Here is a 26461-nt window from a genome sequence, read left to right on the forward strand (position 1 = left end):
AGGGGCGGGACTATGCTGGGAGATGGGAATGCGCAGTGTGTGTAATGGCGCTGGTCAGATGTTTGTTTCTCCGATCCTCAATCGGTGCGTATGACGGTTCAGAGGGAGCAAAGGACCCAGTGGGTGGGCGAAGCGGCTTTCTAAATATGTTGTACAAACCGCAAATCCTAAAAAAAGAACCGATCAACCCCCTCTTCCCCCATTTGTATGGGGCTCCCACTGATTGGGCGTGTTGACGGCCGCCATCTTAATTGAGGCAATGCGCATGTGTGGTCGCCATCTTTGTAGGGGGCAATGATTCAACGACTGGGAGGAGCTTGCTACCCATTGTTCAGAATGGAGACACAGTATTCGCCTTTAGTCTCAATGTCTTATTGATGAGGAAAATACAGAAGCAAGAGGAAGCAAATCCTGCTGTCCAGATCTGCCTACCTCATGGAGTTAAAAGCATTTTACTGCGGATGCTGGAATCTGAAACAAAAACAGAAAATACAGGACAATCTCAGCACATCTGACAGCATCTGTGCAGAGAGAAGGGAGCTAATGTTGAGTCTGGATGACTCTTTGTGAAAGCTAGAGAACTGGAAATAGGGTCAAATTTATACTGTGTGGCTGGCGTGGAGCGGTGGGGCTGTATAGCGGGCCAGCGATTGGTGGAGTGTGTCCAAAGATCTGTGGTCACAGTTCAGTCACATGGAGATCCATAGCAGAAAAACACGACCATGAGAATATGTCATCCTTGAGTCAAGGATGATGATGACAAGGGGCAAAGTGCAACAGGAAGCATGCATTGTCAGCAGGAGGAGAAAATGTAGTGAATTTCTATCCTCGACTGACAGTGATAGATTTTGGAAACTCCTTTTAAAGGGGATTACAAGGGGAGGATTTACACATAGAAAACTCCATCCAAGAGAAATATTTGTCTTCTGAATTTCATTTTTGGACTGACAGTGATGGCTTTTGTAAATTTATTTTACAGAATATTTGAAGATGATTTGCAGACGGGAAATTCAAACCAAATCTCACATTTCAGTCTGGCTGCATCGTTTGATTCACCAGGAGTTGAATATTGTTTCCCTTTGAGTGTAAGCATTGAGTTCAGGTTTTACCCCTCACTGAGTAAAATTTCTTCCTCACATCCCCCATGTCGATATTGCTCAAAATCTTAAATCTGTGTCCTGTAATCTTTTACAATCAGCTGAAAGGAACAACATTTGGTTAACACCCTTATCTAAACCTAACAATCTTGTGCACCTCTATCAATTCTCCCCTCAATCTCCATAAGACCATAAGAAATAGGAAGAGGGATACGACATTCAGCCCTTCGAGTCTGCTCTGCCATTTAATAAGATCATAGATGAACCACTCACTGAGTCCACTTTCCTGCCTTCTCTCTGTAACCCTTCATTCCCCAACTGATTAAAAATCCATCGATCTTGGCCTTGACAATGCTCTCTCGTTGGTTTCTCGACATATTGGTCGAGAAAATCATCCCTTAAACATTCCAGGAAATCCTCCTCCATCGCATTGCTACCAGTTTGATTAGCCCAATCAATATGCAGAATTAAGTCACCCATAATCACAGATGGTCCCTGATCACATGCATCTCTGATTTCCTGTTTAATGCTATTTCAACATTATCAGTGCAGTTTGGTGATCTGTATACCACCCCATGAATACTTTTTGCCCCTTGGTGTTTCTTAACTCGATCAATACAGATTCCACATTATCGGTGCTAATATCTTCCCTCAATATGACATCAATATCTTCTTGAATCAATTATACAACTGCACCACCTTTTCCTTTCTGCCTGCCCTTCCTAAAAACTGAATAGCCCTCAATGTTTAGTTCCCATCCTTGGTCACCTTGGAGCCATGTCTCTGTATTCCTAACTGTACATAGTCCTTCACATCTATCGGCGCAACTAATTCATCCATTTTATTTCCAGTGCTCCGAGCATTCAGGTACAAAACCGTAAACATTCCTTGACCGGTCCCTGCTGTTTGTTTTTTTATAAATTTAGTGTACCCAATTCATTTTTTCCAATTAAGGGGCAATTTAGCGTGGCCAATCCACCTAGCCTGCACATCTTTGGGTTGTGAGGGCGAAACCCACGCAAACACGGGGAGAATGTGCAAACTCCATACGGACAGTGACCCAGAGCCGGGATTGAACCTGGGATCTTGGCGCTGTGAGGCTGCAGGGCTAACCCACTGCGCCACCGTGCTGCCCCTCCCTACTATTTTTTTACTGTGCTCTTATCTGATTCTGGCCCTTGATTTATCTGCCCATCTCTTTTCTTATTTTTTGTTCTGTCTTTTCCCTTGCTCTTGATTTCTCTCTGCTCTGAATCCTTACATAGGTTCCCATCCCCATGCCATATTAGTTTAAACCCCCCCACCTCCCACTACCACTCTAGCAAGTACCATGTCCTTCATAATTTTTTTACACCTCAATCAGTTCCCCCTCAGCCTTGCTGCTCTCAGGAAAACAACCCCAGTCTATCCAGCCGCTCCTCATAACTGAAACACTCCAGCCCCGGCAACATCCTGATAAATCTCCTCTATAGTGCCTATCCTGTGGCGACCAGAACTGCACACAGTTCTCTAGCTGTGGCCCAACCAGTGTTTTATACAGCTCCATCATAATGTCCCTGCTCTTATATTCTCAATCTCAGCTAATAAAGCCTTCTTAACTCCCTTCTCCACCTGTCCTGCTGCCTTCAGGTCCCTCTGGTCCTCTGTGCTTCCTCGTGCCCTACCGTTCAGTGTGTACGTCCTTACCTTGTTCCTCCTCGCAAAATGCATCACATCATACTTTTCAGAGTGAAATTCCATTTGCTACTGTTCTACCCAGCTAACCAGCCCGACTATATCGTCCTGTATTCTAAGGTTTGCCTCCTTGCTATTTACCACACAACCAATTTTCGTGCCATCTGCAAACTTACTGATCATACCTCCCACATTCACATCCAGATCATTAATGTACAGTACAAACAGCAAGGGACCCAGCACTGATCACAATAGTACACCATTGGACACAGTGATCCAGTCACAAAAACAACCTTCAACCCTCTGCCCCTCAACCAATTTTGGATCCAATTTGCCGAATTGCTCTGGATTCCATGGGCTTCTTCACCAGTCTCCAAGAGAGGACCTTGTCAATAGCCATACTGACGTCCATATAGACTACGTCATCTACACACCTAGTCACCTCCTCAAAACATTCAATCAAATTTGTTAGACATGATCGGCCCCTGACAAAGCCACAATGACTATCCTTGATTAATCCTTGCCTCTCCAAGTGGAGATTAATTCTGTCCCTCAGAATTCTTTCCGATATATTCCCTACCACTGTTGTATGACTCACTTTTATGCCCGCTAAAACACTAACACTTCCTCCCTCTCTGTGCTAATCTGTTCAATTATATCACAGTGCCCCTCCCTAATTTCAATATCTACATCGTCCTTCTCCACAGTGAACACAGATGCAAACTACTAATTTAAAATCTCACCCTCATCTTCCGGCTCCAGACACACATGTGTAAATGTGTAAATCCTCCCCTTGTAATCCCCTGTAAAAGGAGTTAGGGGCTGGTTTAGCACTGGGCTAAATCGCTGGCTTTGAAAGCAGACCAAGGCAGGCCAGCAGCACGGTTCAATTCCCGTACCAGCCTCCCCGAACAGGCGCCGGAATGTGGCAACTAGGGGCTTTTCACAGTAACTTCATTTGAAGCCTACTTGTGACAATAAGCTATTTCATTTCATTTCACATTACCACTTTGGTCCTTAATGGGCCCTTCTCTTTCCCTGGTTACCCTCTTGCCCTTAATATACTTCTAAAACACTTTGGCATTCTCCTTTATTTTGTCCGCCAGCGTTTTCCATGTCACCTCTTTGCTCTCCGAATTTATTTTTTTAAGTACTCCTCTGCACTTTCTACACTCCTCGGGCATCCACAGTCTTGGGTCTCCTGCCTCCCTTTTTTCCTGATCCAATTCTGTATATCCCTTGACCCCCAGGGTTCTCTGGACATTTTGGTCCCGGCCTTTACCTTTATGAGAGCATGTTGGCCCTGTACGCTCTCTATTTCCTTTCTGAATGACTCCCACTGCTGTATAAGATTTCCCTGTAAGTAGCTGCTGCCAGTTTGCTTTGGTCAGATCCTGTTGTATCACATTGAAATCAGCCTTCACCCAATTCAGAACCTTTATTTCCAGTGAGTCTTTTCCTTTTCCATAACTACCTGAAACCTTACCAGTTATGGTCACAACCACTGACACCTCTACCATTTCCCTGACTATTAATACCCTATTATTTTAAACTTCTCTGGGATTTGCCTACATATCTGCTCTTCCACCTCTCCCTCACTGTTTGTTTTGGGGACCTATGACGCACTCCCGGAAACATGATTGTCCCCTTTTTGTTCTTATGTTCCACCCGGATGGCCTCAGTTGAGGTGTCTGCTAAGATATCATCCTTCCTCACTGCAGTAATTGGCTCCTTGATCAATATTGCAGCTCACATCGTCTTTTACATCTCCGCCTTTATCACCTGATGATTCTATACCTTGGACAGCTGCCAATCCTGTTCCTCCCTCAACCATGTCTCTGTATTCCCTTGCCTTGTTAGTCCTCCCAAAATGCATGGCCTCACCCTTTCAGGGTTAAATTCCATTTGCCTCTATTCTGCCCATCTAACCAGCCCGCCCATCTATATCATCCTGTAATCTGAGGTTTCCTCCTCACTGTTTACCACACCGACAATTTTCATGTCATCTGCAAACTTACTGATCATGCCTCCCACATTCACACCCAGATCATTAATGTACAGCACAAACAGCACCGATTCCTCTGGTCCACCACTGGACACAGGCTTCCAGTCACAAAAACAGCCTTCGACCATCACACTCTGCATTCTGCCATTTAACCCATTTTGTATCCAATTTTCCAAATTGTCGAGAAACTGAACTGAGCTAGTCATATAAATACTGCGGCTACAAGAGCAGGTCAGAGGCTAGAAATCCTACGGTGAGTAAGTCACCACCTGGGACTGAAGACAGCGGCTTCAGTCTTCCCGATATGTAAATGGAGGAAAGTTGTGCTCATCCAGTACTGGATGTTGGACAAATCAGGACGGTGTGTGACTTGGAGAGCGTGGAGGTGATGGTGTTCGTGTTCACACACACCTGACACACTGCTCCTTCTAGGAGGTGATGGTTGAGGGTTTGGGAGATTCTGGTAAAGTCCTGATTGATTTGTACAAATATAAAATCCCTCTCTTGCTTCTGCTCCCAATCCTCCCTCACTCTCCTCCCCCATAGAGGACAGAGTCTTGTGTAGGCCAGACAGAGGAGGCGGGGGAGGGGCAGAGTCCCTTCACTGAACTACAGTAAGAAGTCTTACAACACCAGGTTAAAGTCCAACACGTTTGCTAGTGATTTGAAACAAACCTGTTGGACTTTAACCTGGCGTTGGAAGACTTCTTACTGTGTTCACCCCAGTCCAACGCCGGCATCTCCACATCATCACTGAAGGATATCAGTGAATCAGTTGGGTTTTTCTGACAATCCAGCAGTTTTCATGGTCACTTTTTCCTAGTGCCGGCCCCATAAATGACCAGATTCATTCAGCTCAATTTCACAAGCTGCCTTTGTGTTTTTGTGGAGTCTCTCTCACTGTTTTTCTGTTTTAAATCAGTTTCACAGGGCATTAGATGGGGAGGATTTGCAGTCAGGAAACTCAAACCACATCGGGAGCTGACAGTTGTCCAATTTATCTTGCCCTGAATATCATCGAGTTTGAACATGGAAGGAAAAAGTACCGATCATACTGGAGAGAAACCGTACACGTGTTCTGTGCGTGGACAAGGCTTCAGTCAATCGTCAGGCCTGACAAGACACAGACACGTTCACAGTGGGAAGAAACGGTGGAAATGTGGGGACTGCGAGGAGGCAATTCGTTCCCCATCTGAGCTGGAAACTCATCGACGCAGTCACACCGGGGAGAGACCATTCACCTGCTCCACATGTGGGAAGGGATTCACTCAGTCATCCAACTTGCTGGCACACCAGAGAATTCACACTGGTGATAAACCATTCAACTGCTCCGAGTGCGGGAGGGAATTCGCTCATTTATCTAGCCTGCTGAGACATCAGCGAATTCACTCTGGGGAGAGGCCATTCACCTGCTCCACATGTGGGAAAGGATTCAATGATTTATCTAACCTATCAAAACACCAGCGAGTTCACACTTGGGAGAAGACATTCACCTGCTCCGAGTGTGGAAAAGGATTCACTGATTCATCCAACCTGTTGAGACACCAGCAAGTTCACACGGACAAGAGACCGTTTAAATGTCAGAACTGTGGGAAGGGCTTTAAAGGTTCTGGGGAATTGATGTCCCATCAGCGAGTTCACACTGATGAGAGACCTTTTAAATGTCCAGACTGCGGGAAATGCTACAAAAGGACCTGGGATCTGGTGTTCCATCAACGTGTTCACACTGACGAGAGACCGTTCAGGTGCTCTCACTGCAGGAATGGGTTCAGACGATCATCTGAACTCACTGTACATCAGCGAATTCACACTGGGGAGAGACCGTTCACCTGCTCCAAGTGTGGGAAGGGATTCATTCGGATATCCAACCTGCTGAGACACAAGCAAGTTCACGAGTAACGACAGTGATTGGATCTTGCTGTGAATCACATCCAGGACTCAATCATGTTCATTGGAGTCTGTTTCTGTTCATGTTAATAAACCCCAGATCTGTCACAGTTGTTACTATTACTGATAAAAGAAAAATAAATCAGCTTTGACTTTTTAAATCTCTAACTCACGTGAATTCCTTTTGAAGTGGTCTCCCTTTCCCCGTCAACTCCATCCTCCCATCTAACAAGTGTGAGGAGCTCATGGAGTTTCGTTGTCACGAGAACATCACAGAACCCCTACAGTGTAGAAGGAGGCTACTCAGCCCATCAAGTCTGTACCGACCCTCTGAAAAAGCACTGTTCCCGGACACAATTCCCCACCCTATCCCTGTAACCCCACCTTGGGGACACGTTAGCATGGCCAATACATCTAACCTGCACAGCTTTGGACTGTGGGAGGAAACCGGAGCACCCGGAGGAAACAACACGGGAAGAATGTGAAAACTCCACACACAGTTGCCCAAGATCGGAATCGAACCTGGGTCTCTGGAGCTGTGAGGCAGCAGTGCTAAATACTGTGCCACTAAGATTGAGACAATTTGATCAGCTGCCTCTGCTGCTTCCTTCGCTCCACGAACCCACCGAACCAAACTGCGTCTAAAGTTCCCCATCCAAGTCCTAGTCCCACATTTTACAGAAGACCATAAGATATAGGCCCAGAATTCGGTCATTCGGCCCATCTAATCTGCTCCCCCAGTTAATTATGTCTGGTATGTTTCTCATCTCCATTCTGCTGCCTTATCCCCATAAGCCCTGATTCCCTTATTAATCAAGAACCTATCTGTCTCTGTCATCAACACACTCTGTGATTTGGCCTCCGCAGCCTTCTGCAGCAAAGAGTTCCACAGATTCAACACCCTCTGGCTGAAGAAATTCCTCCTCATCTCTGTTTTAAAGGATCGTCCCTTTAGTCTGAGATTGTGTCTTCTGCTTCTAATTTTTCCTACAAGTGGAAACATCCTCTCCACGTCCACTCAATCCAGGCCTCTCAGTATTCTGTAAGTTTCAATTAGATTCCCCCTCATCCTTCTAAACTCCAACGAGTACAGACCCAGATTCCTCAACTGCTCCTCATATGACAAGCTCTTCATTCCCGGGATCATTCTTGTAAACATCCTCTCGACCCCATCCAAGGCCAGCACATGCTTCCTTAGAGATGTGCCCAAATATGCTCCCAATATTCCAAATGGAGTCTGACAAGAGATTTATACTGTCTCAGTAATACATCCCTGCTCCTCTATTCTGGCCCTCTTGAAATGAATGCTAACATTGCATTTGCCTTCCTGGCTGCCAACTGAACCGTCAGGTTAACCTTAAGAGAATCCCACACTAAGACTCCCAAGGCTCTTTGTGTATCTGATTTCTGAAGCCTTTTCCCATTTACAAAATAGTCCCGGAGGAAACCCACGCAGACACGGGGAGAACGTGCAGACTCCGCATAGACAGTGACCCAAGCCGGGAATCGAATCTGGGACCCTGGATCTGTGAAGCAACAGTGCTAACCACTGTGCTAATGTGCCACCCTCTCAAAACTCATACTGTCCATGAGACCTGCCTTCTGCTATATTTTGTTTTCTCCTTTTAAAAAAAAATTTATAGTACCCAATTCATTTTTCCCAATTAAGGGTCAATTTAGCGTGGCCAATCCACCTACCCTGCACATCTTTTTGGTTGGGGGGGGAACCCATGCAAACACAGGGAGAATGCGCAAACTCCACACGGACAGTGACCCAGAGCTGGGATCGAACCTGGGACCTTGGTGCCGTGAGGCAGCAGTGCTAAACACCGTGCTGCGCTCGCCTTCTGCTGTATTGACCCTATTCCTACTAAAGTATTGAGCACCCAACTTCCCCATGTTAGCTGATACTGTTTCCAGTTCTCTATCTCTTTTGATCCTCTCGCTCTCGCCTTTAAATTCACCGTCATCGCCCATCCTAAAAAAACCTTGACCACCCCGGCGTCGCCAACTACCATCCATCTCATATCACTTTCCTCTCCAAAGTCCTTGTACTCGGTGTCCCCCAGGATCTACCCTCGGCCGCTCCTATTTCCCATCTACACGCTGCCACTAGGTGACATCATCCAAAAGCACCGTGTTAGTTTTCACATGGACACTGACAACACCCAGCTTTCCTCACCACCATCCCGCTCCATTCCTCCACTGTTACTCAATTATCAAACTGCTTATCCCACATCCAGTACTGGATGAGCAGAAATTTCCTCCAATTAAAAACTGGGAAGATCAAAGCTATTGTCTTCAGTCACCATTAGAAATTCCGTACCCTAACTCCCGAGTCCATCCCTCTCCCTGGGAACTGTTTGAGGCTGAACCGCACTCTTGGTCCACATTGTCACTAATACCAGATATTTCAGTCTCCACAATGTCACCTGTCTCCATCCCCACCCCATCTGCTGCCGAAACCGTCATCCATGCCCCGGTCCCTCTAGACTTGGTGGTTCCAATACATTCCTGACCAGCCTCTCACATTCACCCCATCCCCACATGGAAACGTGAGTTTATCTAAAACTCTGATATCCATGTGTTTTCTCGCACCAGGTCCTGTTCACCCATTACCCTGTGCTCATTGACCTACACTGACTGCTGATCAAGTCATGCTGTGACCTTAAAATCTCTATTCTTTTATTCAAAGCCCTCCATGGACTTGTCCCTCTGTGTCTTTGCCGAGTTTCACAACCGGCTGATCAATCTGCAATCTCTCATTTTAACCTCTTGAAGCCCTGATTTTAATTTATCCACCATTAGTGGTCAACGCAGACATGGAACTCCGAAATTCCCTCCCAACCCTCTCCACTCCTCTATCTTTCCTGATTAAAGATAGTTGTTAAAATCTGCCTCGCCAATCAAGCTTTTGGCCATCTGTTCAAGCATTGTCTTATGTGAATTTGTGTCAATATTTTTTGTTTCTGAAACTCCTCTGACAGGCTTTGGGATGTTTATTACATTAATTTTGTTGTATCAATACAAGTTTGTCAACAGCCAGTTTGTACAAAGTAAGATTCCACAAATAGCAATCAGACCAGAGTCTGATTACTCCAGTTTTGTTGGAGTTAGTTAAAACACGAATCTTGGTCCCACTGGACCAGGAGAACCTCCCTGTGGACAGTGTGTGGATCATCTGAGCTCTCCTGAGCTGGGACTGGATACACACAAACCTCAGAATCCATCAGGACAGGCTGATAAAATTGTTATAAAAATCTAATAGGATCTTCGGTTTAGTACTGGAGACTTGGATTGGATTGGATTGCATTTGTTTATTGTCATGTGTACCGAGGTACAGTGAAAAGTATTTTTCTGTGAGCAGCTCAACAGATCATTAAGTACATGAGAAGAAAAGGGAATAAAAGAAAATACATAATAGGGCAACACAACATATACAATGTAACTACATAAGCACTGGCATCGGATGAAGCATACAGGGTGTAGTGTTAATGAGGTCAGTCCATAAGAGGGTCATTTAGGAGTCTGGTGACAGTGGGGAAGCTGTTTTTGAGTCCGTGCGTGTTCTCAGACTTCTGTATCTCCTGCCCGATGGAAGAAGTTGGAAGAGTGAGTAAGCCAGGTGGGAGGGATCTTTGATTATGCTGCCCGCTTTCCCCAGGCAGCGGGAGGTGTAGATGGAGTCAATGGATGGGAGGCAGGTTTGTGTGATGGACTGGGCGGTGTTCATGACTCTCTGAAGTTTCTTGCGGTCCTGGGCCGAGCAGTTGCCATACCAGGCTGTGATGCAGCCTGATAGGATGCTTTCTATGGTGCATCTGTAAAAGTTGGTAAGGGTTAATGTGGACTTGCCGAATTTCCTTAGTTTCCTGAGGAAGTATAGGCGCTGTTGTGCTTTCTTGGTGGTAGCGTCGACGTGGGTGGACCAGGACAGATTTTTGGAGATGTGCACCCCTAGGAATTTGAAACTGCTAACCATCTCCACCTCGGCCCCGTTGATGCTGACAGGGGTGTGTACAGTACAAAAGCAAGGCAGTTCTACTGAAATTTTACAAATCACTGATTAATCCTCAGCTGACGTATTGTGTTCAGTTCTGTGCACCCCACTTTGGGAAAGATTTCAAGGCCCTGGAGAGGGAGCTGGGAAAGGTTACCAGGGTAGCATCAGGGATAAGGGGTTTCAGTTCATTCAGGAGAGCTTCCATTCTTGAGAAGTTTACATGGGGACAAATTGTTTCCATTGGGAGGATGGTTGGTAATCTCAGATCACAGCTTTTAAATAATTAGCAATTTGAAGTAAAAGTTCAGAAACTTGTTGTAAACTAATTTCTAATGAGAGTTCCTGGATTATGGGGAAAGATCACAGACAGCCTTTCCTAAAGGGACACTGCAGCCCCAAGAACACAATCAGCTATAGATCCAGAATATTAAACTCCAGCCCAGTTACAGAGATTAATAACATCAGGAACAACAAATCCCAACTGTCAGAATGAACAAGGTTCAGTTCCGGATGTGATTAATAGCAATAATTTTGATTTGATTTGATTATTATTGTCACATGTATTAGTACACAGTGAAAAGTATTGTTTCTTGCATGCTGTGCGAACAATGCATACCGTACATAGGAAAGAAGGAGCGGCTGCAGAATGTAATCATAGAATTTACAGTGCAGAAGGAGGCCATTCGGCCCATCGAGTCTGCACCGGCTCTTGGAAAGAGCACCCTACCCAAGGTCAACACCTCCACCCTATCCCCATAACCCAGTAACCCCACTCAACACTAAGGGCAATTTTGGACACTAAGGGCAAATTTATCATGGTCAATCCACCTAACCTGCACATCTTTGGACTGTGGGAGGAAACTGGAGCACCCGGAGGAAACCCACGCCCACACGGGGAGGATGTGCAGACTCCGCACAGACAGTGACCCAAGCCGGGATCGAACCTGGGACCCTGGAGCTGTGAAGCAATTGTGCTATCCACAATGCTACCATGCTGCCCACGTCACAGTCATAGCTAGGGTGTAGAGAAAAGATCAACTTAATACTAGATAGGTCCATTCAAAAGTCTGATGGCAGTAGGGAAGAAGCTGCTCTTGAGTCGGTTGGTACGTGACCCCAAACTTTTGTATCTTTTTCCTGACGGAAGAAGATGGAAGAGAGTATATACGGGGTGCGTGGGTCCTTAATTATGCTGGCTGCCTTTCCGAGGCAGCGGGAATTATGGGTAGAGTCAATGGATGGGAGGCTGGTTTGAGTGATGGATTGGGCTACATTCACGACCTTTTGTAGTTTCCTGTGGTCTTAAGCAGAGCAGGCTCCATACCAAGCTGTGATACAACCAGAAAGAATGCTTTTTATGGTGCATCTGTAAAAGTTGGTGAGAGTCGCAGCTAACATGCCAAATTTCCTTAGTTTTCTGAGAAAGTAGTGATTGATGGGCTTTCTTAACTACAATGTCGGCATGGGGGGACCAGGACAGGTTGTTGGGAATCTGAACACCTAAAAACTTGAAGCACTCGACCCTTTCTACTTCGTTCCCATTGATGTACAGTGGCATGTTCTCCACTACGCTTCCTGAAGTTGATGATAATCTCCTTCATTTTGTTGACATTGAGGGAGAGATTATTGTTGTTGCACCAGTTCACCAGATTCTCTATCTCATTCCTGTACGTCATTGTTTGAAATCCAACCCACTACGGTGGGGTCATCAGCAAATTTGAAAATCGAGTTGGAGGGGAATTTTGCCACACAGTCATAGGTGTATAAGGAGTATAGTAGGGGGCTGAGGACACAGCCTTGTGGGGCAACGGTGTTGAGGATGATCATGGAGGAGGTGTTGTTGCCTATCCTTACTGATTGTGACCTGTGGGTTAGGAAGTTCAGGTCAGGAGTTCAATAGCAACAAAATCAAATCCCTGCAGTCACTTGTGAACTCGCTGGTGTCTCAGCATGCTGCCAGACTGTGTGAATATCTTCCCACATGTGGAGCAGCTAAACGGCCTGTCCCCTGTGTGAACCCGCTGGTGTCTCCTCAGGTGGGATGAACAAGTGAATTTGTTGCCACACTCAGAGCAGGTGAATGGTCTCTCCCCAGTGTGTATTCGCTGGTGTATCTGTAGGTGAGATAACTGAGCAAATTGCTTCCTACACTCAGAGCAGATGAACGGCTTCTCCCCAGTGTGAACTCGCTGGTGTACACTGAGGTGCGCTGAAGTCCGGAATCTCTTTCCACAGGATGCACAGCTGAACAGCCTCTCCGCACTGTGAATTCGCTGGTGACTTAGCAGGTCAGAGGATCCAATGAATCCTTTCCCACATACAGGACAGGTGAACGGTCTCGCCCCAGTGTGAACTTGCTGGTGTCTCAGCAGATTGGATGACTGAATGAATTCCTTCCCACACTCAGAGCAGCTGAACCGCGTCTCTCCAGTGTGAACTCGCTGGTGTCTCTGCAGGTCAGATAACTGAGTGAATCCCTTCTCACACTCGGGGCAGGTGAACGGTTTCTCCCCAGTGTGAAACCGCTGGTGTGTTAGCAGTTGGGATGACTGAGTGAATCCTTTCCCACACTCTGAGCAGGTGAATGGTCTCTCCCCAGTGTGACTGCGTCGATGAATTTCCAGCAGGGCTGGGCAACTGAATCCTTTCCCACAGTCCTCACATTTCCACGGTTTCTCCATTGTGCAGGTGTCCTTGTGTTTCTCCAGGTTGAATGACCAGTTAAATCTTTGTCCACACACAAAACGTGTACGATCTCTTCCCACTGTGAATGGTGTGATTTTTTTGCAGACTGTAACGAGTTAAAGCTCTTTCCACAGTCAGTTCACTGGAACACTCTCACTCAGGTGTGTGTTGTGTGGGTCTCAGTGCTTTTCCAATCGCACTGATGTTTCCACGGTCAGTTCACTGGAACTCTCTCACTCAGGTGCATGTGTCTAAATGCTTTTCCAGTCACATTATGTTTGAGGTCTTTTCCCACAGACAGAAAAGATGAATAATTCCTCCCAATTCAAAGTCAGAAGATATTCAGGTCCTGATGAATCGAGTGACTCTGCTGGATCTTTGCGATATTTGATTTGAGTTTCCCATCTGCAAATCCTCTCTTTCTAATTCTCTGCAAAAAGAATTTGCAAAAGTCATCACCCAGGAATAGGAACATAGAATTCCAGTTTCTATGGAACACTTTTTCATCCTTTCGTTACCCCAAATCTGCAAATTCCTTTCTCACTCTAAATGCCTTTAGATTAAAATTCTCCTCATTGTGTTCACATTTCTCCATGGCTTCATCACCCATCTCTGCAACCGCCACAAACCTCCAAGATATCGGCGCTGCTCTAATTCTCTTTTTAATTGTTCCACTATTACTGACTATACCTTCAGTTCTCTCATCCTCAAGCTCTGAAATTCTCTCCTTACACCTCTCTGTCTCCTATTTTCTCATCCTTTAAGACACTGGAGTATTGCTAAAAGGACGTCTGTCAAAACCCTTTTTAATGATATACATAATAATAATAACTTATTGTCACAAGTAGGCTTCAATGAAGTTACTGTGAAAAGCCCTCAGTCACCACATTCCGGCACCTGTTCGGGGAGGCTGGTATGTGAATTGAACCCGCGCTGCTGGCATTGTTCTGCATTACAAACCAGCTATTTAGCCCACTGTGCTAAACCAGCCCCATCAGGACATCGGGGCAGACACAGAAATACCAAATTTTAAAGATTATCAGTCAGGCTCTTTAACTTCCGAGAAGCTCCATATATTCATACTCGGAGAATGGAATGTGTCCAGGAGAGGGACCTCTTCTGAAAATAAACAATGGCATAGATGACAGCTCCCTGCTGCAATGTCCATGGAAAGGTCCTGACCAGTCAGAACGGAGTGTCCGACCAATCCACACCTTTTCGTCCTGCAGCATCAATTGTTGTTTGCTTTGAAATTTGGTATTTTTGCATCAATCCGGATGAACGCAACATGGGCGTGGGAGTGGAGAATCGCGCCCCATGTCTCTTTTATTTAGCAAAACTTCAGTACCACTGAGTGACTATGGGTTTACAGTTCTCCTGTTGCTGATCTGAAAGTCCCCATGAACGCGCATTTTATGAATGATTCCCATGGATCCTGATGAAGTCATTGCCCTGCAGAGATGGCGGAGCCGCATGCGCTTTGCTGCACATTGCCCCAATAAAGATGGAGGCCGCGCGTGCGCTTTGATGAACATTGCCCTAGAAAGATGGCGGCCGTTAAAATCAGGAGCAAAGTCTCGGGACCGAGCAATCCCGGGACCGAGAGTATATTCAGGGTTCAGTGTCCATTTAATTAATTTATTAAGTCTCTCTAACATACCCGTCGGCTCTATCTCGGTCCAACTGTTTATTTTCGGCTCTGGATCTGCACTCCGCCTTTAAAAAGCTGCTGGCTCCTGGTCTGAATGTATTGGCTGCGCATGCTCCAGCACAATGATTGACATCGACATCGGACCAATAGGAAGAGGGGGCGGGACTGGTGATGCGGGAACGCTGGTCCTCCAACCAATTGGAGTGAATGAGGGGCGGGGCTAGGAGAAGCATGCGCTGTGCGATTTCTGGGTCAGGAAGAAGGCGGTCAGGTTGAAAGTCCAGCGGAGAAAGGGGCCGAGTGCAGGAGAGTGGACTGGGAGGGATTGTCAAACACTCGGTGCAGGACTGCAAACCCGAATTACAAAATCCTGGCGCCGAGTTTATACCGAGTGTTTGGAAACTCGGAGATTATAGGGGAAGGATTTACAAATAGCAAAGTCAAACCAAGAAAAATGTCTCTCAATTCCTACCCAGGACACACAGTGATGTCCTTTTTATTGTAAAGTCCTTTTTACAGAATATTAAATGGGATGGATTTGCAGCGGGACACTTAAACCAATCATTACACGCAGGACCTGACTGAGTCACTCAATTCATCAGGGTGTATCGCAATTTGTGGAAGGAAAAGGTTTGCATCATAGTGAGGCGGTCATGGAAGATTGTCCTGCTGTCAGCATCACAGTGAAGCAGACTGGGAAGAGTGTCCTGCTGCCAGCATCACAGTGAAGCAGACTGGGAAGAGTGTCCTGCTGTCAGCATCACAGTGAAGCAGACTGGGAAGAGTGTCCTGCTGTCAGCATCACAGTGAAGCAGACTGGGAAGAGTGTCCTGCTGTCAGCATCTCAGCGAAGCAGACTGGGAAGAGTGTCCTGCTGTCAGCATCGCAGTGAAGCAGACTGGGAAAAGTGTCCTGCTGTCAGCGTCACAGTGAAGCAGCCTGGGAAGAGTGTCCTGCTGTCAGCATCACAGTGAAGCAGACTGGGAAGACTGAGGGGATGTGGGAATTGTGGGAAGGGATTCAGGACCCCTTCTGACCTTGAAAAGCACTGGCGTTGTCACTCTGGGGAGAGGATGTTCACCTGCTCTACATGTGGGGAGGGATTTACTATTTCAGCCCATCTGCTAACACAGCAGCGGGTTCACACTGATGAGAGTTTGTTTAAATGCCCAGACTGTTGGAACTGCTATAAAAGTTCTGGCGAACTGATGTCTCATCAACGTGTTCACAATGATGAGAGCCTATTCAGGTGCTCTCGCTGTGTAATGGGATTCAAGCGATCATCTCAACTCGCTGTACACCAGCGAGTTCACACCAGGGACAGGCCGTTTACCTGCTCCAATTGTGCAAAGGGATTCACTCAGTCAACCGACCTGTTGCCACACCAGAGAATTCACACTGGGGAGAGGCCGTTCACCTGCTCTGATTGTGGGAAGGGATTCACTGTCATCTAACCTACTGGTCCACCGGCGAGTTCACATTGGGGAGAGGCCATTTGTCTATTCCAAGTGTGTGAAGGGATTCACTACCTCGTCCACTCTGCTGAGACACCAAAGAGTTCACCACGTGCAACCAGAAGTCAAAATCCAGGAAAATATTAACACCCAAATCAGCAAGTATGGACTGATATAAAATTTATTAATGGTAAATCATCTTTTATTAATACAACTTTTTTGTGGATGAGGTTTGTGCTGTAGATGGTGTATACAGGAACTTTCAAAACGTGTTCAGTAGAATTGAAGTTTATGAATAAAGACATAACAGGGTCAACAGCAGAAAGGATACAAAATTATTGAGAGTAAGACTGCACAGTTTATTTCTAATAGTATATTATAAAATACTTTCAATTTATACATACAGAATTGCAGAGTTAAAAATATGAATTGATTAACAGTCCTTTAAAAATAGAAATCAGTTAACAGCCCTTTGTCATCTGCTAACACACTAACGTCTCTAAGAGAAGGATATATCTAAACATAGAAAATCCTGAAGTATCTCATATCAATTTCTAATACATTTCGAAGAAGTTCAATAGAAACATACTTACAAAATCCACGATGGTCTTTGTTTGACGAAGCAGGCTGAGGAACAGAACTTTGACTGCACTCTTAGCAGGAGAGAGAGTGAGTACCGATTCTGTGAATCTGCCTGTTTACATACACATTTCTTCCTATTTGGTGTATGGCTTGTGTAATGTGGTCGGACAGGGAGTTGTTCGAGACACACCTCTACTTTTCTCTATTTTTAATGTGTCAATATTCTTCAATATATAGATGTCCAGATAGCCACTGTTTCAAATGGCATTCTCAAGTGTCTAAGGTTCCATAGCTAAGAAGGAAGTTTGCTTCTTTTATTCTACTTGCTATCTCTATATACCTTCAAGTGCCCTGGCTTGTGGTGAGAATTGCAGGAAGGTAATTTGAAGAATTTATGGGCTGTTCTGAAGCCCTGCATTTGTCTGAGGTGACTCAATGATCCCAGGGGACATCGAAAGTTTTTGTAGCTCCTACTGACTTTTGAAAGACCTTTCTCTTAAATTGTTTTATTCCACTTAGAATTAAAACACATGGTATATTAATTTCTGCTGCTTATACATGTCCTTATTCTAAAGCAAATTCTGCAGACAGTGTGATATCCATCACTGATGTGGTTGACAGCAAAATACAACTCCTGAAGTCACTTGTGAACTCAGTGGTGTCTCAGCAGTTTGGATGATTGAGTGAATCCCTTCCCACACTCGGAGCAGGTGAACGGCCTCTCACCAATGTGAACCTGCTTATATGTCATGAGGTGGGATGTCCTCAGGGCGTTTATATCCCTTATTGCAGACTGGGCATTTAAATGCTTCCTCACTGTGAACCTGCTGGTGTGTCAGCAGACTGGATGACTGAGTGAATCCCTTCCCACACACAGTGCAGGTGAATGGCCTCGCCCCAGTGTGAACACGCTGGTGTTTAGAGAGTTGAGATGATTGTTTGAACCCAGACTCACAGTGAGAGCATCTGAACGGTCTCTCATCAGTGTGAACACGTTGATGGAGCATCAGTTCCCCGGAACTTTTATAGCATTTCCCGCGGTCTTGGCATTTAAAAGGTCTCTCCTCAGTATGAACCAGCTGGTGTCTCCGCAGGGTGGATGACTGAGTGAATCTCTTCCCACATTCCGTGCAAGTGAACGGCCTCTCTCCAGTGTGAATTCGCTGGTGTTCAGTGAGGCCAGATGATTTCCTGAACCCAGTCCCACAGTGAGAGCACCTGAACGGCCTCTCGTCAGTGTGAACACGTTTATGGTGCATCAGTTCTCCAGAACTTTTATAGCACCTCCCGCAGTCTGGACATTTGAAAGGTCTCTCGTCAGTGTGAACACGTTGATGAGACATCAGTTCTCCAGAACTTTTATAACTCTTCCCGCAGTCCAAGCATTTAAACGGTTTCTCCTCAGTGTGAACACGTTGATGACGTATCAGTTCCCCAGAACTTTTATAGCATTTCCCACAGTCTGGACATTTAAAAGGTCTCTCGTCAGTGTGAATACGTTGATGGGACATCAGATCGCTAAAGCTTTTACAGCACTTCCTGCAGTCTGGGCATTGAAAAGGTCTCTCATCAGTGTGAACTCGCTGGTGTCTCAGCAGGTGGGATGACTGAGTGAATCCCTTCTCACACTCAGGACAGGTGAACGGCCTCTCTCCGGTGTGACTGCGTCGATGAGTTTCCAGCTCAGACGGGTGATTAAATCTCTTCCCACAATCTCCACATTTCCACGGTTTCTCCCCGCTGTGATTGCATTTATGTTTCAACAGGTCAGATGATTGGTTAAAGCCTCGACCACACACACAGCACGTGTACGGTTTCTCTCCGCTGTGAACGGGGCTTTTTTCTTCCATGTTCAAATTCCGATGATATTCAGTTTAGGATAAAGTGGGCGATGGCATCAGACCCAAATGTGATATTGGGTTTGAGTTTCTTGACCGCAATCCTCCCCTTCTCACCTGTGAAATTGATTCAAAAGAGAAAAGAGGGAGTGAAACACACAAAGACAGGTTGTGAAATTGAGCATAATGAAGCTGGTCATTTGTGGGACCATCATTGGGAAAAAGTGACTGAAAACTGTCAGATTGTCGTAAAAACCCGACTGGTTCAGTGACATTGATCAGAGATGGACCCTTCCAACTGAGGGAGCGGTGAGGGGGGGAAACATAGAGAGGCAATGAGAGTAAGAGAGACAATGTGTGAGAGAGAGATTGAAACAGAAAGAGAGGGGGGGGGGATCAATGAGAGAGTGGGATAGGCAGGACAGGCAATGAGAGCCGAGAGAGAGAGAGAGAGGCAATGAGAGATGAGGTTCAAAGAGGGAGAGAGAAAAATAAATGGAAATAGAAAAAGAGGGGCTGGGGATGGACTTCATATATCTGGATTATTTAATTCCAGCCTCTTGAACATTTCCGATTTTAATCACTCCACAATTTTGGTGACCAGTCTATCAGTTACCTGGGCCCCACGCTCTGGAATTTACTCATTAATCGTCTCCCCTCACTATCCTCATTAATCCTCTCCCTCTCACTACCTCACTATCGTCATTAATCCTCTCCCTCTCACTACCTCTTTCCTCATTAATCCTCTCCCCCTCACTACCTCACTTTCCTAATTTATCCTCTCCCCCTCACTACCTCACGTTCCTCATTAATCCTCCCCCTCACTACCTCACTTTCCTCATTAATCCTCCCCCTCACTACCTCACTTTCCTCATTAATCCTCCCCCTCACTACCTCACTTTCCTCATTAATCCTCCCCCTCACTACCTCACTTTCCTAATTTATCCTCTCCCCCTCACTACCTCACTTTCCTCATTAATCCTCTCCCCCTCACTACCTCTTTCCTCATTAATCCTCTCCCCCTCACTACCTCACTTTCCTCATTAATCCTCCCCTCACTACCTCACTTTCCTCATTAATCCTCCCCTCACTACCTCACTTTCCTCATTAATCCTCCCCCTCACTACCTCACTTTCCTCATTAATCCTCCTCCTCACTACCTCTCTTTCCTCATTAATCCTCTCCCCCTCACTACCTCTCTTTCCTCATTAATCCTCTCCCCTCACTTTCCTCATTAATCCTCCCCCTCACTACCTCACTTTCCTCATTAATCCTCCCCCTCACTACCTCACTTTCCTCATTAATCCTCCCCTCCTCACTACCTCACTTTCCTCATTAATCCTCCCCCTCACTACCTCTCTTTCCTCATTAATCCTCCCCCTCACTACCTCTTTCCTCATTAATCCTCTCCCCTCACTTTCCTCATTAATCCTCCCCCTCACTACCTCACTTTCCTCATTAATCCTCCCCCTCACTACCTCTCTTTCCTTATTAATCCTCTCCCCTCACTTTCCTCATTAATCCTCCCCTCACTACCTCACTTTCCTCATTAATCCTCTCCCCCTCACAACCTCACTTTCCTCATTAATCCTCTCCCCCTCACTACCTCGTTCCTCATTAATCCTCTCCCCCTCACTACCTCACTATCCTCATTAATCCTCCCCCTCACTACCTCACTTTCCTCATTAATCCTCCCCTCCTACCTCGCTTTCCTCATTAATCCTCCCCCCTCACTTTCCTCATTAATCCTCTCCCACTCACTACCTCGTTCCTCATTAGTCCTCTCCCTCTCACTACCTCACTTTCCTCATTAATCCTCCCCTCCTACCTCGCTTTCCTCATTAATCCTCCCCCCTCACTTTCCTCATTAATCCTCTCCCACTCACTACCTCGTTCCTCATTAGTCCTCTCCCTCTCACTACCTCACTTTCCTCATTAATCCTCCCCTCCTCACTACCTCTTTCCTCATTAATCCTCTCCCCTCACTTTCCTCATTAATCCTCTCCCCCTCACTACCTCACTTTCCTCATTAATCCTCCCCTCACTACCTCTCTTTCCTCATTAATCCTCCCCTCCTCACTACCTCTCTTTCCTCATTAATCCTCTCCCCTCACTTTCCTCATTAATCCTCTCCCCCTCACTACCTCACTTTCCTCATTAATCCTCCCCCTCACTACCTCTCTTTCCTCATTAATCCTCTCCCCTCACTTTCCTCATTAATCCTCTCCCCCTCACTACCTCTCTTTCCTCATTTATCCTCCCCTCCTCACTACCTCTCTTTCCTCATTAATCCTCTCCCCTCACTTTCCTCATTAATCCTCTCCCTCTCACTACCTCACTTTCCTCATTAATCCTCCCCTCCTACCTCGCTTTCCTCATTAATCCTCCCCCCTCACTTTCCTCATTAATCCTCTCCCACTCACTACCTCTTCCTCATGAGTCCTCTCCCTCTCACTACCTCACTTTCCTCATTAATCCTCTCCCCCTCACTACCTCGTTCCTCATTAATCCTCTCCCTCTCACTACCTCACTTTCCTCATTAATCCTCTCCCCCTCACTACCTCTTTCCTTATTAATCCTCTCCCCCTCACTACATCACTATCCTCATTAATCCTCGCCCCTCTCAAAGGGATGATGGATTATATTTGCAAAGTTACATTGGAGAAACTGGGGTTGTTTTCCTTGGAGTAAATGGGACTTAGGATAGATTTGATAAAGGTGTACAAGTTTCTAATACGTTTAGCTAAGGCCGATTATAATTTAAAAAAATAGCTGTCCCCATTAGCTGTCGAAAAGCATTATGGGACACATTGAAGATTTTGAGCAAGATTATACAGGGGAATGTCAGGAAGAAATTTTACACAGTGGTAATGACCTGGAACTCAATGCTTACACTCAAAGACCAATAATATCCATGTCCTGATGAATCAAGTCACAATGTAAGATTTTGATGTGATATTTGGTTCAGTGTCCTGTCTGCAAATCCTCCTCTGAATGCCGTTTACAAAAGTCAGCAGTGTTAGTCCAGGATAGTAATTGCAAAGGGATAAACATTTCTCTTAGTTTAAGTTTGCGGTGTGTAAATCGCCTTTCTAACCGCTTGGAAAAGGAGTTTCCAAAATCCATCATAATCAGTCCAGGATAGAAATTCGCAACATTCCCTCCTCGCCACCCTGGCCCAGGATGCCTGCTCATGCTGCCTACTCCACACTGTCCCTCGTCATTGTCAGCAGCCCCTGGACTCCAGAAGGACATCTACTCAGGGTTGTGAGTTTCAGCCATGGGTCTTCATGTGACTGAACAGACCCACATGGGGCAGGACATAAACAGGGTAGATAGGAAGAGCTTTTTTTTTTTTTTAAATATATTTTATTCAAGATTTTTTGGCCAAACATGACAGTACATTGTGTATCCTTTACACAGCAATATAACAATATAAATAACAATGGCCAGTTTTAAACAAAGAAATAAATAATATATAAACAAAATCAAAAACAAAACTACATGGCAACTGCCTTGTACAAAATAAATACTCTCCAGAAATACAATCCAACAATCCAATATACAATTACCTATAACAACTACCTATACATATTATACATATACACTAACATCCCTGAGAATCCTTCTGGTTCCTCCCCCCCCCGGGTTGCTGCTGCTGTCTTCTTCTTTTCCATTCCCTCTATCTTTCTGTGAGGTATTCGACAAACGGTTGCCACCGCCTGGTGAACCCTTGAGCCGATCCCCTTAGGACGAACTTAATCCGTTCCAACTTTATAAACCCTGCCATGCCATTTATCCAGGTCTCCACACCCGGGGGCTTGGCTTCCTTCCACATCAACAGTATTCTGCGCCGGGCTACTAGGGACGCAAAGGCCAAAACATCAGCCTCTTTCGCCTCCTGCACTCCCGGCTCTTCTGCAACCCCGAATATAGCCAACCCCCAGCTTGGTTCGACCTGGACCCCAACCACCTTCGAAAGCACCTTTGTCACCCTCACCCAAAACCCCTGTAGTGCCGGACATGACCAGAACATGTGGGTGTGATTCGCTGGGCTTCTCGAGCATCTCGCACACCTATCCTCTACTCCAAAAAATGTACTGAGCCGTGCTCCAGTCATATGCGCCCTGTGTAACACCTTAAATTGTATCAGGCTTAGCCTGGCACACGAGGACGATGAGTTTACCCTACTTAGGGCATCAGCCCACAGCCCCTCCTCAATCTCCTCCCCCAGCTCCTCTTCCCATTTCCCTTTCAGCTCATCTACCATAATCTCCCCCTCGTCCCTCATTTCCCTATATATGTTTGATACCTTCCCGTCCCCCACCCATGTCTTTGAGATCACTCTGTCCTGCACCTCCTGCGTCGGGAGCTGCGGGAATTCCCTCACCTGTTGCCTCGCAAAAGCCCTCAGTTGCATATACCGGAATGCATTCCCTTGGGGCAACCCATATTTTTCGGTCAGCGCTCCCAGACTTGCAAACGTCCCATCTACGAACAGATCTCTCAATTGTGTTACCCCTGCTCTTTGCCATGTTCCAAATCCCCCATCCATTCTCCCCGGAACAAACCTATGGTTATTTCTTATCGGGGACTGCACCGAGGCTCCCGTCTTTCCCCTATGCCGTCTCCACTGCCCCCAAATTTTCAGTGTAGCCACCACCACCGGGCTTGTGGTGTATTTCTTCGGTGAGAACGGCAACGGCGCCGTCACCATAGCTTGTAGGCTAGTCCCCCTACAGGACGCCCTCTCCAGCCTCTTCCACGCCGCTCCCTCCTCTTCTCCCATCCACTTACACACCATTGAGATATTGGCGGCCCAGTAGTACTCACTTAGGCTCGGTAGTGCCAGCCTCCCCCTATCCCTACTACGCTGCAAAAATCCCCTCCTCACTCTCGGGGTCTTCCCGGCCCACACAAAACTCATGATACTCTTCTCAATTCTTTTGAAAAAAGCCTTCGTGATCACCGCCGGGAGGCACTGAAACACAAAAAGGAATCTCGGGAGGACCACCATTTTAACCGGCTGCACCCTCCCTGCCAATGACAGGGACATCTGTTCCACCAACCGCGTTAAATTTAGCCTATGCAATGTACCCCAATTCTTGGCTATCTGGATCCCCAAGTACCGAAAGTCCCTTGTTACCTTCCTCAACGGTAAGTCCTCTATTTCTCTGCTCTGCTCCCCTGAATGCACCACAAACAACTCACTTTTCCCCATGTTCAATTTATATCCTGAAAGATAGGAAGAGCTTTTTCTCGTCAGTAGTGAGGTCAATAACCAGGGGCATAGAATTAAGATAAGGAGGAGTTTTCGAGGGGATTTGACGAATCTGAAGAAGTGGGTTCAAGAGAACAGGATTCATTTCCGTCATCCCTACTCTGCCACCTCTCTGTCTCCTCAATAAGACATTGGGACTCAAAGGGTAATGTAGTTTGATGGACAGGTTGACTCCATTCTGAACAATGGGGACCAGGCACGTCCCAATCATTCAAAACATTGCCCCCAACAAAGCTGGCGACACTGCCAGCGTTCGGTTGCATTGCCCCGAATAAAGATGGTGGCCAATAATGGGGGCCGATCACGAGCAGCTGTGGCCCCCACTCTGTATAAATGGAAACCGGTAGGTTCTTATTTGGGGTTTAAAGTTTACACAACATGTTTAAGAAGCCTCTCCAGCCACCTGTCGGTCCTTCGCTCCCTCAATTCAAGCAAAAATACACTTTACCAATTGTGAATCCGGACATGAACTTGCTCTCCATCGCCATTACTCACACTGCGCATGCTCCAGTCACATTGGCTCCGCCCATTATACATTCCAATTGGTCGGAGGACCAGCCACTCCCTCTTGTCCTCCAGGAATGTGCCTTTTCCTATTGGTCCAGATCAACCGTCAATCACTCCCCGAATATTGTGATCTGAGCATGCGCAGTGCGGCAGAGGAAGCCGGATACCAGTGCGCATGCGTATTGTGCGAGAGAGAGAGAGTTTGGATCATGCGCAGTGTGATTGATGGCTCGGCGCTTGTTTGTCCCGGAGAAGCGGAGTCAGCGTCAGACGGTGGGTGGGATGATTTTGAAACACTTAGTGGATCCGCAAACCATTCACAATCATTGTCAGCTCCCTGGTTTGCAGCTGCGGGACTTCTCCCTCCCAGGAACAGGCACAGGTTAACGGGCACCATCCTGCTTCAGCCACTGGAGGATGGTTCACATCAGAGGATGGGGGAGGATAATAAATAAGAGCTTACACTTTGCACTCAAATCAATGAGGACTCTGATCTCTGACAAGGAAGGAAACCCTGGCAGGTGGGTGGGGAGGATTCACAAACACCCGCTGGAGGCCCCAAACCCCCAATAAGACCCATTGATTTTATTGTCAGTCTGCAGACAGGAGCTGGAGAACTGAACCCAGGCAGAGGAGAGGGAGGGAGAAAACTGGGAGTGGAGGAAAGAAATGGTGAGATGGGTTTGGATTTCAGTCCAGGGAGGAGGGAGAGTGTGTGGGATGGGGATTTACAGGCCTCTTTACAGTTCTATCATCCTTGTTTTCTTGTTAAAATCAATTCCACAGGATATTAGGAGAGGATTTGCAGTGAGACATCAGAAACATCATTTCAGGACTTCCGGGTGCGGCGATGACCAGCTGAGTCGCACGTTTCGGCAGCTCCCTGTGAAACGGACTTTTGGGCTCTTGATAGGAGCCCCAACGGCAATTTCAACGGCTGAAAACACCGTGCGGTAAACCAGAAGGGTGTCCCCCCTGGACACGGATGGAAAAAGGAGAGGAAAGTGGCCGGATTGCAGCGGATCCTTTGGAACAACGGCAAGGAAGGCAAGCAGAAACCAAGATGGCGTCGGAAGGTGGCAGTTTCATATGGGGCCCTGAACAACAAGAGTTTTTGAAACGCTGCGTGGAGGAGATAAAAAAGGAAATGAAGAAAGAGTTGTTGGCCCCGATATTACAGGCGATTGAAGGGCTGAAAGAGGAACAAAAGACCCAGGAGCAGGAGCTTCGGGTCGTGAAGGCGAAAGCAGCAGAGAATGAAAACGATATACAGGGCCTGGTGGTGAAGTCGGAGATACAGGAGGCACACCAGAAACGATCTGTGGAGAGGTTGGAGGCACTGGAAAATAATGCAAGGAGGAACAACTTGAGGATTCTTGGCCTTCCTGAAGGTGTGGAGGGGGCGGACGTCGGGGCATATGTGAGCACGATGCTGCACTCGTTAATGGGAGTGGAGGCCCCGACGGGTCCGTTGGAGGTGGAGGGAGCATACCGAGTTATGGTGCGAGGATCGAGAGCAGGAGAAGCTCCCAGAGCCATAGTGGTGAGATTTCTCCGTTTTAAGGATAGAGAAATGGTCCTTAGATGGGCGAAGAAAACTCGGTGTAGTAAATGGGAGAACGCGGTGATCCGCGTCTATCAAGATTGGAGTGCGGAGGTGGCGAGAAGGAGGGAGAGCTTTAATCGGGCCAAAGCGGTACTTCACAAAAAAAAGATAAAGTTTGGAATGCTGCAACCGGCAAGACTGTGGGTCACATATCAAGGGAGGCACCACTACTTTGAGACGGCGGATGAAGC

General features: G+C 46.6%; 2 protein-coding genes and 1 long non-coding RNA gene across 9 annotated transcripts in view; 1 reads left to right on the plus strand and 2 right to left on the minus strand.

The window, feature by feature from the left end:
- The first annotated feature begins 3 nt into the window (after nucleotides 1–3).
- On the plus strand, nucleotides 4–6824 carry LOC140421718 (uncharacterized). Of its 2 annotated transcripts, none has more exons than XR_011947028.1 (3): nucleotides 4–84; nucleotides 980–1085; nucleotides 5699–6824. It is a non-coding gene; the product is annotated as an uncharacterized lncRNA (long non-coding RNA). The 2 variants fall into 2 exon arrangements; XR_011947029.1 differs by lacking the exon at nucleotides 4–84 and adding an exon at nucleotides 101–123.
- Nucleotides 6825–9960: 3136 nt separating this feature from the next.
- On the minus strand, nucleotides 9961–15118 carry LOC140421711 (uncharacterized). Of its 2 annotated transcripts, none has more exons than XM_072506571.1 (2): nucleotides 15012–15118; nucleotides 9961–13781 (listed from the first exon to the last, which is right to left on the minus strand). In XM_072506571.1, the coding sequence occupies exon 2, from the start codon at nucleotides 13345–13347 to the stop codon at nucleotides 12589–12591; it is 759 nt and encodes a 252-aa protein (XP_072362672.1). In that variant the 5' UTR covers nucleotides 13348–13781; nucleotides 15012–15118; the 3' UTR covers nucleotides 9961–12588. The 2 variants fall into 2 exon arrangements, with proteins under 2 accessions (XP_072362672.1, XP_072362673.1); XM_072506572.1 differs by lacking the exon at nucleotides 15012–15118 and adding an exon at nucleotides 14700–14816.
- A 1501-nt stretch (nucleotides 15119–16619) lies between these two features.
- LOC140421695 (uncharacterized) overlaps nucleotides 16620–26461 on the minus strand; it is a 40518-nt gene continuing 30676 nt past the window's right edge. For 4 of the 5 annotated variants that reach the window (XM_072506512.1, XM_072506513.1, XM_072506515.1 and 1 more), the window contains exon 3: nucleotides 16620–18993. In XM_072506512.1, coding sequence (XP_072362613.1) covers nucleotides 17779–18888 — 1110 coding nt within the window. In that variant the 5' untranslated portion in view covers nucleotides 18889–18993 and the 3' untranslated portion in view covers nucleotides 16620–17778. Of the gene's footprint in view, nucleotides 18994–24605; nucleotides 24840–26461 lie in introns of those variants that run through there. The other variant, XM_072506516.1, reaches the window with a different exon arrangement.

Source organism: Scyliorhinus torazame, chromosome 5 (genome assembly GCF_047496885.1).
Source record: "Scyliorhinus torazame isolate Kashiwa2021f chromosome 5, sScyTor2.1, whole genome shotgun sequence".
Classification (NCBI taxonomy): Eukaryota; Metazoa; Chordata; class Chondrichthyes; order Carcharhiniformes; family Scyliorhinidae; genus Scyliorhinus; species Scyliorhinus torazame.

Bases quoted from the DNA above. Each gene is read 5' to 3' on its own strand.
- LOC140421711 (XM_072506571.1), bottom strand. From the start codon at position 13,347: ATGGAGAAACCGTGGAAATGTGAGGACTGTGGGAAAGGATTCAGTTGC.